Source organism: Canis lupus, chromosome X (genome assembly GCF_011100685.1).
Source record: "Canis lupus familiaris isolate Mischka breed German Shepherd chromosome X, alternate assembly UU_Cfam_GSD_1.0, whole genome shotgun sequence".
NCBI lineage: Eukaryota > Metazoa > Chordata > Mammalia > Carnivora > Canidae > Canis > Canis lupus.
This window is the reverse complement of record NC_049260.1, coordinates 1,535,776-1,548,138: the sequence shown is the minus strand read 5'-3', so window position 1 is coordinate 1,548,138 and position 12,363 is coordinate 1,535,776. Positions and strand designations below refer to the sequence as shown.

Sequence of the window (12,363 nt, the reverse complement as noted above, 5' to 3'; positions counted from 1 at the left end):
GGGTACTGTGCACATCACCTTTGTAGATGCCGTTGGAGCCACCCAGCTGGACCTCGCCTTCTTGCACCTCCAGGCGACCCCCGTTGTCTGAGGTAAAGTACACCAGTGTGTGATTGGTCAGGCGCTCCTGGTCCAGGGTCTCCAGGATCCTACCTGCAGGTGGAAACAAGAGACTCTCACCTTTCACCAGGGACCACAGTTTTCACAGTGTTTTTATTATTAGACGTTTGTTAGCACAACAGAATAATTAAGGGTTATTTTATTGTATAGGCTATCATAACATATGGTAAATCGCTATTACACACTCTAATACACATGTAGCATATATAAGTAGACTATACAGTAGACATATAAATATATACTACATGCCATAGAATATACTAGATAGTGTACAATATAAAATTGAGCTTTATATATTTGTAATTATTTATTATATATTTTATATTTTGTAATATCTTATATATGTATATAAAAGAATATATTCAATATAAATTCATAATAAATAGTAAACATACAAATAATTTATAGCTAATAATATAACAATAAATATTATTATATTTCAAAATATAAAAATGTTCCTATGTTCTAGATGATATTAAATTGTAGTACATAATATATGATAAATTGTTCCTGTATGTTTTAGATGATATTAAATTGTAATAGATAATATATGATAAATATATTATTTGTGTGTAAATATATAAAATATAATTTACATATTATAATCCTGTGTACTTTTTATACTATGAGTATTATATACTAATATGTAATATATGATATGCAAATATGCAATATATGATATGTAGGTATAGTGAAATATTTATAAGCATAATTGATAATATGTTAAAATATTATATTAAATATATAATATATAGTACATAATCTATTATATAGTATAATCTATTAAAATATTGTATAATGTTTAATTATTATATATTATATCATAGCATTATATAATATTTACTTATTTTATAATACTAATGGATATTTTATCGTGTAATGTGTAATTTTATTATATGACATTTGATCCATCATTTCAGTATGTAATAAATGATTTTCTTGGGGATCCCTGGGTGGCTCAGCAGTTTAGCGCCTGCCTCTGGCCCAGGGCACGATCCTGGAGTCCGGGGATCGAGACCCACTTCGGGCTTCCAGCGTGGAGCCTGCTTCTCCCTCCTCCTGTGTCTCTGCCTCTCTCTCTCTCTGTCTATCATGAATAAATAAATAAATCTTTTTTAAAAAATAGTGAATAAATAAAATAAATAAAAATGGGAACATCCCATCTTTAAAATAAATAAATAAATAATAAATAAATAAATTATTTTCTTCTCTAATATTTAAGTGCTCGCTTTGGCAGCACATACATTATGTAATGTTTTTAAAATATAATATGTAATATACATAAAATAAGACAATATATGATACACACAAGAAACATATTATATATAATATGTAAGAAAATATATTTTACAACTCATGTAATAATATACACATATTAGATACACCCACTACATATACACATACACTATATTAGAAAGTCTGAACTAGTATGTAGTATACAGTATCGTCATCACTCAAAATACAAGTAACCATTAAATACTAGGTCTGGCCGTTAAAAGAAACTTACGAACGCTAATAAGACAGGAGACGGTTTGAAACCAGACACGTCCAGGAGTAAATTAGCAGAGCCCTAGCCTTGCTGCAGAGAGCATGGGCCCCACCCTGCAAAGGATGAACTGTCCCCTCACCTCTCTCATCTGACCGGCCGGCTAGTCTTGTTGCTTAGCTCGTAGCTAAGCATCGGACCATAATTAGTACATCCGCTAGACTCAGCAGGCATTGCACTGCCGTGTAGACACTCTCTTTAGGGGACAAAAGGTTTTCGAAAAAAAACTAGTAGAAAGCTGATGTCGCCACATCCCAAACTATGCTGATTTAATTTCTGATTCCAGCTGGACGTTCGCCCTGGGTTTCTCGTGTCGCACTGTGGTCCTACCGTCCAGCATGACACCCCCCACCCGCCACAACCTTGTCCCATTCAGACATGCAAAGACAACGTGACCAGCTTCAAAGAAAAGTGATTTAAGCATAAACTCATTATCCTTGCTTCCTTGTCTAAAAGTGATTTGCTTTGTAAGGTACGTTGACCATTTTTTAGGAATGTTGCAGCTAAAAAAAAAAAAAAAAAAGGAATGTTGCAGCTAGAAATTAAAATATTTTATAAAAAATAATAATAAAATAAAATATCTTACAACCCAGATTTTGTAAAATAAACAAAATTATGGCTTCTTGGTAAGAAAATAATTACATGTAAATTATCAGTTCTTATCAGAGCTGGCTATCATATTTAGCATCATGGTGATTTATGCTATTTATACTAAGTAAATAAAATACATGCGAATCATTTTATTTTTTGGAAATCCATATCTGTAACCTTCTGTGCACTCGATGCATAAAACCTATAGGAGTGTGTGTGCATATGTATGTGCGTTTTGCAGAAGAATAATCATAAAACTTCTTAGACAAAAATGCAAGGAAAGGAGACAAAAATAAAAAGCCGCTAAAATATATATTTTTTAAATACGAGTTCCCTTGAACAGAGAATTTAAAATATTGCTGAATGCTTGGGGCATTTGGAAGATTCACTCTGTGTGTCATTCTGAGTCTAGCATTGGGACAGCTTCTTCTTGAGAAAGTTATTAGGAAATGGTCTTAAGCTTTATCATCATATCGCCAAGTAGAAAAAAAAAACATGCACACAAAAGACACCTGTCTGATTTTCAACCTGCCTCTGGTTTTGATAGGATTGTCATCAGCCACGAAGTGGGGAAAAGCATCGTATTTGGAAGATGTCATGCAGAGAAATACCTACTTTTCATTTCTCTCATGTGAACAGTATCAGCCCAGGAATGCAATTAATAGTATTACTAAACGCAATTAGTAGTAGTCACCGCACATCCCCATCATGTATTTACATAGACAACAGAATAAAAACATAATTAGCAAAAATAAATAAATAAAAATTTAAAAAAATAAAAAATAAAAATAAAAGCGTCATTAGCTGTTCATGGCAAACTCTACATATAAACATGAGCAGAAAGTCCTTTTGCATAAAAGTGTTCTTGGCCTCGAGATAGAAATGCAGCAAAATGCCTTGTTTCCAAAGCAGATTGTCCTGGGGGAGGATAAACGTCAAGGTAAGAAATCATAATCTTTTACAGTTACACTGACGTTATAATGTTAGAGCTGTTTTTACTGCAGCAGGTGTCACTAGGTTTCAATGTTTGTGTGTATCTGCCAGTAAAATTTTTTAAAAAGTATTTATTATGCATATAAAGACATATAAACAGTGCATGTACACATATATGAATATTAATATTTAACTTGCATGGATATATCTAAAATATCAATTTAAATTAATTCCTTGCTTCATTGACTTCATATTAATAGAGATTAAATGCATGTTTATATGTGTTCAGTATATCCAAAAGTAACATTTTGATCTTTAAGAAACTTAAAAAAATGTAAAATTCTGTGAATATTAGTTTAGGTGGTTCTGCACAGAACACTTTTCAGAGGCCTCCACTAGTAGAACGAAACAAACAAACAAAAAAAAAAGTCCCGTGTTTCTAAAGTAAAATACTATTTTGAGCCGAAGAAATCCTACATCACGTCCAGATGAGGAAAGAGGCTATTTGGAAAACACGATTGGTTGTTTTATTGATATGCACGTTTATTTATGACCCTTTGTGTTAATCTCCGTATTGACGCTTTATGACTTCTAAACGCAGGGCTTCGGTTTTGGTAAATTCTGTCCTGCTTTTCTAAGCATTTCTCGTAACAGTGAGCTCATGAGAATGAGGCATTTGCACTTACATGCATCCAAACGATGGGGAAGGGGCCGTATCCTTCACGAGGCACCTTCATCGATTTTGAACAACGGGTCTCGACCTTAAGGACGGAGGAGCCCGTAATACAGGGAAACCCGTATTTCTAAGTGTGGCTGGTCTCAGCTGCACAGTTGTTCATGGGAACAACTACTCAGCGACCGGCCGACCCACCCGAGGGGCTGTCCGTTGTTTGAGGGAACCGGTGCGGATTCGCTTTCTCACGCCTCACACAGTTAAGATGATTTCCCTCGATACTTACCCACCATCCAATCCATTTCTTCGACGTTATCCCCGTAGAGACCATACTTGCTGTGCCCCACAAACTTGTCTTTGGTGATCAGCGGAGTGTGGACGTGCAGGAAAGACACAAAGAGCAGGAAGGGGCCGCGTTTGTACCTAAGTCGGAGGGGGTGGGACACGAGAAGTGAGTTATCATCGCAAACCGAGGTGTTTTCTCCACTCAGATATGATTCTATATCAGTTGAAAGATCCCGAAATGGTTGATAGTGGTTGTCTATGTCCTTACGTCACCCTTACCACTCACAACGAGTAGCAACTAATGCAGTATCAGAAGGACGTGAGTGGAAAGGCCATGAGTGGGAACAAAGAATATCAGAACGTTCGCAGCAGCGACAAAGCAGTGAGTGCAATCTGTCTTCGTTCCTTCCTCCTCCTCTTCCTTCTCAGTACTGCCTGAAACATAAAAGCGATGGCTGGAGCTTTGGCATGAACTTTGGACCATGAGGCTGCTTGCACAGAATCCCGGGAAGCAACATAGAAAGAGCTAAGGTGCTAATACGCCTTATTTGTTGTGTGTCATGCATTTTAATGTCATATGGAGCCATTTAAGATTTCTCCTTCACACCTTTACAACCGGGTGTGATAAAGGGGGAAGGGCATAGAGCCTGGGTGTGTTCTGTCAAAGAGGGCGCATGGGAGTGGCAAGCAGAGCTGAGTGACCGCATTCTGACCGCTGTGTTACATGCAGCAAAGAATCAAAGCATAAGAGTGGATGAAATTCCACTGTCGGACTCATTAATTCCACAAAATTATCATTTTCCTCTTCCATCTACTCCCCAATAACACAGACAGAGCCGATGAATGAGCATCCACATCTACAACTCAATCTGCTTCTAGTTGGTAACCTAGAAGGGAGCTGGCGTGCAGAAGACAGGAGACCTTCACCTTCTACTGAACGCATAAAAGTTCAAATTACGTATTTACGCCTAGAATCACTCCCTCATCATTCACGGTTAGAGAAGTATTTTCGGGCAGCTTCTAAGACAAACCAAAATCAAGATCGATCCCTAAGATTGATTCAGTTCAGATCCCAATCCACACTGAAGTGATATAGATCAAAGTCATAGGCATTCCAGTTTTTATAAAAAAAAAGAGTGAACAAAATGTATTTCTTTTTTTTTTTAAAGAAGATTGTTTGAAAAGATTTTATTTATTTATTCGAGAGAGAGACACACACACGCAGAGGGAGAAACAGGCTCCCTGTGGGACTCGATCCCAGGACCCAGGGGTCATGACTGGAGCCAAAGTTCAACCACTGAGCCACCCAGAGGTCCCAAAATGTATTTCTTTACCATTTTAGTGTTTTGCAGGAAATTTCATGTTCAATTTTATTGTAAGGGGAGATTCTAGTATATGGCAAATATCACACACACACACGTGCACACACAAGGAGGCCCATACGCCCAAGACGAACCCGACTTCTCCGAAACACAAGCAAAACTCCCGTGCAAGGAATCGGGCTGGAAATGACCCCATACCTGTCGATAAAGGCAAGGGCCTCCTTCAGCATGAGTGAAGCCACTCTTTCCTCCCGCATTGGCTGCTGGATGATTTCATGGTTTCTCATAAGAATGCAGTTCCAACGCCGAGTAAACCCGTAACTGGAGTACCAGGAAATGAAAAACAGAAAGGCGAGGAGAGCGAAGGTGAGGATGACCTTCCACGGAACCACGAACCAGCGGGCGTACTTGGGGATGAGGAGCAGCAGGGGGACGAGGCTGAGCACGGCCGTGGAGATCCAAAGTTTGATCCGGAGCCAGCGGTGGAGCTCCGGCGTCCTGGAGGCCTGGCAATCGCTTAGGAGGCCAAAGGGCAGCCCGTAGAAATAGTCGAACCCATGGTTGAGGGGGTGGTAGCAGTGATCATTCCGAGAGGCACAGCTCAAACCCTGGTGCCATTTGCCTGCGGGAGAAACAAAATGGCACCAGGGGAGCAGATACATCCACCAGTTTCCGGAACGTGGGCTTCGCTTAGAAAAGTTAAATATGACTTGCACTCGCTCGCCATGAGGGTGTCGCCTTGGTACTCCAACCACCTCCCTGGGAGATGCTAAGAAGGTCCCCATATTTGTCACCAACACCGCTTTCCCTACACCCCGCACCTGTTATCCAGCAGTGCCTTCGGACTCTTTTATTCCATCCCACTGAAAGGGAACCAAAATTCTACCAATGGAGCGGCTCCAAGGGTCCGAGGTAACGGCAAAAGAGTAGCCATAAGCAAAAGGCTTCAGGTGATGCTCACTATTCGTTTTATTGAGCTCTTACTAATCCACTTCCACACACTATTGGACTTAATCCACTCCAGGCCCTCCCTCGATTGCCAAAGAGAAATTCACCCTGTAGATGGATTAATAACCCTGAGGTCATGTTAACTAATAATGGCAGAGCTGAATTTCAACCTGGGTTTGGCCGTGCTCTGGACTATTCCAGAGACACAGTGTATGAGGTCTCCGTCCACACCGTGCTGCTTGCAGTTCAATAGGGACAAACACCATAGTGGTCACGTGGGGGGGGGGCGGGTACAAAGTCATTCTTTTGTTAATTTATTCCTTTAAGGGAGGACATCTCAAAACATTTAAGAGTCTGACATTCCACGTGGAGAATCCTAAAAACCATGCACATAGTAAACAGGTGGCATTTCTGAAAGTTATTTGCTCACAGCACCTCACTCATTGGATTGGAATTCCACAGAACGAATGTGGTGGGATGCTGTCAAAATGTCATGCCTCCCCCAAAAAGGGCGTAAGATATCAGGTGACCCGCCTAAGTAGACTACAGCTGGCCGTCACACATCACAGGTCTGAACTCTGTGGGTTTACTTACACGGGGATTATTTTTGATAAATGCGGTACAGTCCTGTGAATGTATCTTTCTCCCCCCGGGGATTTCGTTGGATCAGTGTCTTTTCTCCAGCTCACTTTGTTGTAAGAACATGGCATATAACCCGTAGGATTTACAAATATGCGTCAATCAGTTGTTTATGTTATTGGCAAAGCTCCTGGTCAACAGCAGGCTGTTGGCGGTTGATTTGGGGGGGACTCAGAATCTGTACGTGGATTTTCCACTGTGCAGGGTGGGCGGGGGGTGGGTGTCAGCGTCCATAGTTCCCTCATTAGTCAAGGGTCTAATGTAGTAATCGCCTCATCTTGATCATTATTCATGCTTTTGATTCTCCAGCTCAAGAGGAGCTGTTTAAAAACACATTTCCAGGCAGCCTGGGTGGCTCAGCGGTTGAGCACCTGCCTTCGGCCCAGGGTGTGATCCTGGAGACCCGGGATCGAGTCCCACATCGGGCTCCCTGCATGGAGCCTGCTTCTCCCTCTGCCTGTGTCTCTGCCTCTCTCTCTCTCACTCTCTCTCCCCTTCGCTCTCTGGCTTTCTCATGAATAAATAAACGAAATCTTTAAAAAATAAAAAAAAATAAAAAATAAAAACACACTCCCAGGGCACCTGGGTGGCTCCATCAATTAAGCATCTGACTCTTGGTTTTGGCTCGGGCCATGATCTGAGCGTTGTACGATCAAGCCCTGCATGGGGCTCTACCGTCAATATGGCATCTACTTGAGATTCTCTCTCCCTCTGCTCCCTACACACACTCACACACTCTCTCTCTAAATTAAGTCAGTCAATCGTTAAAACCATAAAATTTTAAAAATTAAAAAAAATCAAAACGCATTCACTTCTCTGCTAGTAATGATGTCATCAAAGTATGTATTCCTCTCCCCTCCTCCGCCCCGAACCCCCTACAGAATATTCCATTTTGGTTATAACAATGGATGAGCACATTTGCGATTCGTTCCCACGATTCTTCCAACACCCTGCTCTAGGTACCAAAGGTCCTGAACAATCGTGCATTAAATCCTTTCTGCTCGCATCTCCTCTCAACAAGTAGTCAGCTGGCGTGAGTCCAGCTGATGTCCCCAGGGAAGGCAGAGCCCCAGTGAGACGGGATGTGCAAGACCGCGCTTCCCAGTCAGAGTTCAGCGGGCCATACCTATGAGGCCCGTGCGGTAGCCGTAGTGCTGCAGCAGCTTGGCAAAGGTCGTTTCATTGGTGGGCAGACCGCCCGAGCCTCCAAGCCAGGTGAGCCCGCGGTTCAGGTTGTAGGGAGACGCCATTCCTAAGGTCACAGAAGGGGGCACCAAATGAGTATCGTAGTCCCTCATTCATGACACTCATGACTAACTCTAGGAATCTTCTTCCTCTCCTCGAAGTGTGTGCTAGTGCACCTCCACCACTCTGTTCTTTCCTGACCTTTCCCTTGCTTTTTCGTCTCTACTGAGCTCGTCCTCCCATTTGTCAAATGCAGGTATCCTGTTGGGATCAGGATCACCAGCTCCATACACGATATCTGGTCACACTAGAATTTCATAATAATAACAAATGATTTTTTTTTAGTGCAGGCATGCCCCAAACGCTGCACAGGGCATACTTGTACTAAAGACCTATTCATTGATTATTCAAAATTCAAATGTAATTGTGCATGTTACTCTGGACCGTATCCTTGGACCTCAGTTCTGAGCCTTGATCCCATCTTTCTACATGGTGAGAAACCCACGTCTCCTCCAGACCCTCTGAAGTTGAGGTCCTATCTAGACGTCTCTATACTTAGGAACCCTGATCTCAACGTGAGCAACACAGAGTCAGTCGATGGTCATCGTACTTCAATCCTGCCTCAACAAAGGACACCAGAATCCCCTCCCCAGCCACTCAATGCACAAATGCCTTTGGAATCCTCCGTCTCACTCAGTCTTGCCTCTTCCGTCCAATCCCATGTCAAGTCCTGATAACTCTACCCTGGTAAACGATTCAGATATTTATCTCTGATGCCATAGCTTTGGGGTAGAGCTTAAGTTGGGTTGTGCTGTGATGTCCACCAGCTCCTCTTGAGCTGGAGAATCAAAAGCATGAATAATGATCAAGATGAGGTGATCTCCATCTACCATCTCAGGTACCTTCTGAAGAACTTTCCAACCCATGTCCCTCCTCTGGTCAAACCTCATTACCATCTGTCCATCTAAATCTAAATCTGGGGTATAGTTTACACAGTATTTGATAACAACTGATTTGAGATGGTTTGAGACAGTTTGAGACGACTGATTATTGATGTGGCTGCCTTATTCTCCTAGTGCACTCACGTGGGACTGCATTATCTGTGCATGCCACTACCTCTACTAGCACATCCTCACTTCTCACTCCTCACATTTCAAGGAACATCATCCAGGAGGATTCTCCTGGGATGCTTCATGGGCTCCTATGGGTTTCCAATGCTCATTGAACGACCACTGGGATAGTTGCACTTTGAAGTGCATATATCCTACTTAAATTACAACTACCAAGAATAAACCTATAATGAAAGGTATTACACCAACATACATAATCAATTTTAAAAAAACCCAGAATATGTTAAAATAGCAGTGATCCAATCTGCCTCTTGCTTTTCCTTTCTCAACAGAAACAGGTACATTAAAAAGGGTGCCTTTTGCCAAATCCTAAAAGATGGAAGCCTACCTGTCATTGTCAAGAAAAGTGGTTACATCTTTTAATTAATTATAAATATATGTACAGATGTTAGTGTGTGTATGAAAATTGGATGAAGGGGCAGCCCGGGTGGCTCAGCGGTTTAGCACCGCCTTCAGCCCAGGGTGTGATCCTGGAGTCCCAGGATCGAGTCTCATGTCGGGCTCTCTGCATGGAGCCTGCTTCTCCCTCTGCCTGGTCTCTGCCTCTCTCTCTGGGTGTCTCTCATGAATAAATAAATAAAATCTTTTTTCTTTTTTTTAAAGAAAATCTGATGAAGCAGAACTTCGATCCCATCTTTCTATATGGTGAGAAACCCATGTCTCCTCCAGGCCCTCCTCTCAAGTGGAGGTCCTATTGAGACACCTCTATACTTAGGTAGAAATGTGGAAATTTAGGGATCGGGAATATCGGTAACTTCTTCATCATAAAAGGTTTGATATGTTGTAGCTGAGTATAAATATTGATATTTGTAATGTTGATTCTACAACATTATGTTGTGTGTGTGTGTGTGAGAGAGAGAAAATGTATGACTCATTCTTTTCCACGTCCTCCCCAAGAGCTCCTTCTGGTTCCAATCACATCCCCAGGTACTGCACAGATCCACTTTTCTTGTAACTATTACATGCTCTCTGCTAGCTTGAGGACAAGAGGAACACTTTGAAGGCTCTGACTACACGTACCTGCAAATCCTAGAAGCAGTTGGGAAATTGCTCACCAGAGCCTGAAACCCTTTGCTGTATGCACACAGGTGAGCAGGCTTAGTGGCACCTGGCAAGAGACCCACCTATTTAATCTGTGCAGGTAGAGCAATACCATCCCCATTTGTATTTAGATCCTTAATACTGTAAGCGACCTTTGGAGAGTCTTTATGAAGAGTAGCAAGAAATAAATAAGGAGAAAGCACGACATATAGACAACATTGGCCTTGCATTGCCCTGACTCACCTGATCTGATGGGGTACCTCCCTGTCAGGAAGGCAGCTCGACTCGGGGTGCATACGGAGGCAGCTGCCAGGTGCTGGGTGAGCCTCACGCCTTCGCTTGCCAGGCGGTCGATATTGGGTGTGCTATAGACAGAAGGAGGGTTCATCACGTGGGTTTCCAATTCTCAACAAAATAAAGAAGATTCAAAGCCATCCCGTTTTTTGAGTCCAATGACTCTGTTTTCTGTAAACCTAAAATACATGCTTTTAAAGCTTCAACCCATCTGCCTGTTTAGATGCATCATCCACGGTCACAAGGAAATGGAAAGCACATTTTAAAACAATATATCTTCAGGCAAAACAATTGCAGACTAATACAGGTCCGCGGGTATAATTAAACTATAACCAGTGTGAGCTCATAGGCATTTCAATGCAAACGTTAGTCCATTTGTTCATATTATATTCCCCGAAATGAAGGGGTGACTTGGATTACATAAAATTGTACCATATTTCTTGTAGTAAAATGTATCCTTTTTTAAAAATAAAGGAATGGTAGCATTTTGGAGTTTCACTTACTGCCCACTTTGCTCATCTGGTATTTTACGATCTCCAAAGATTTTTGGGGGCATCTATAGGATATAGGCTCACACAGGTGCTTTTAGCAAATCCCATAAGCTAAGGTATCCACAATCTTAATAACACACAAATGACAACCCCACAGCAATGTGAGGGGGGGGGAGAGAGCCCCATATTCCCAAACACTCTCAGCATCTGCATAGGGGAGAGTCCATCTGTGCAGACCGGTATTTTGTGCAAGTAGAGTCAGCATCTGGCTGAGAGTGACAGTACTAGATTCCCAGGCAACGTCTCCTGCCTTACCCGTTACTTCCTTGCAGGAGTTTAAATGGGAAACAGATGTGCTCATGCAGACCTTAAACGCCTTTAAGAAGACCAGCTCCTTTCAAAGTACAAAAATTTGCTTAAAATATAGGACTAGTGCGTGAGACACATTCCAAGGAGAACCGGTGGTATTTAAATTCACGCTAGGAGGCACCGTGTATTTGCACACGAATAAGATTTGTTTGGTGCTGAGGAGCAAGGATCATGGTCACCAAAAGCTTCAGAAATAAATCAGGGAAGATCCTGAAAAATCTCTAAGGGGTCGTTCATCTGGGCCGTGGAATGTTACTTCCTTACAGACAGGACGGAATGACACTTGCTACCGCGTTGTTGAAAACATGATGCTCCGTGAAAGAAACCAGACACAAAAGGGCACGTGATGTGTGTCATGGGCTGAACGGTGGTCTCCCCAAATTCGTAAGTAGGAGCCCTAACCCTCAGGACCTCAGAATGGGAGTGTTTCTGGAGCATGGGGAGGTGGGGTCTTTTTTTTCTTTTCTTTTCTTTTCTTTTTTGGAGGTGGGGTCTTTAAAGAGGAGATTAAGTTAAAGTCAGTGGTGGGTCAGTGGTGGGTCCCAACAGGAGCAGGGTGTTCTTAGAAGAGGAGATGAGGACACACACAGACGGATGACCGTGTGAGGGCATAGGAAGAAGACGGGTCTACACACCGAAGACAGAGCCTCAGAAGGAACCAGAGGACCCGAGGCACCCCCTCCACAGCGGGGTGGCTTCTTTACCTCACTGTGTTATTACCGTAGCAGCACAGATCCCCTACCCCCAGGTCGTCCGCCATCAGCAGCACAATGTTGGGCCTGGAGTTTCTGGTCAT

General features: G+C 42.1%; 1 protein-coding gene across 1 annotated transcript in view; it reads right to left on the bottom strand.

Annotated features, from left to right (window-relative positions):
* The window catches only part of ARSH (arylsulfatase family member H), an 18,820-nt gene extending 6,457 nt beyond the window's left edge, over nucleotides 1–12,363 (bottom strand). Inside the window, 6 exon segments of the mRNA NM_001048123.1 lie at nucleotides 19–149; nucleotides 4,146–4,286; nucleotides 5,669–6,092; nucleotides 8,184–8,309; nucleotides 10,657–10,778; nucleotides 12,272–12,363. Coding sequence (NP_001041588.1) covers nucleotides 19–149; nucleotides 4,146–4,286; nucleotides 5,669–6,092; nucleotides 8,184–8,309; nucleotides 10,657–10,778; nucleotides 12,272–12,363 — 1,036 coding nt within the window.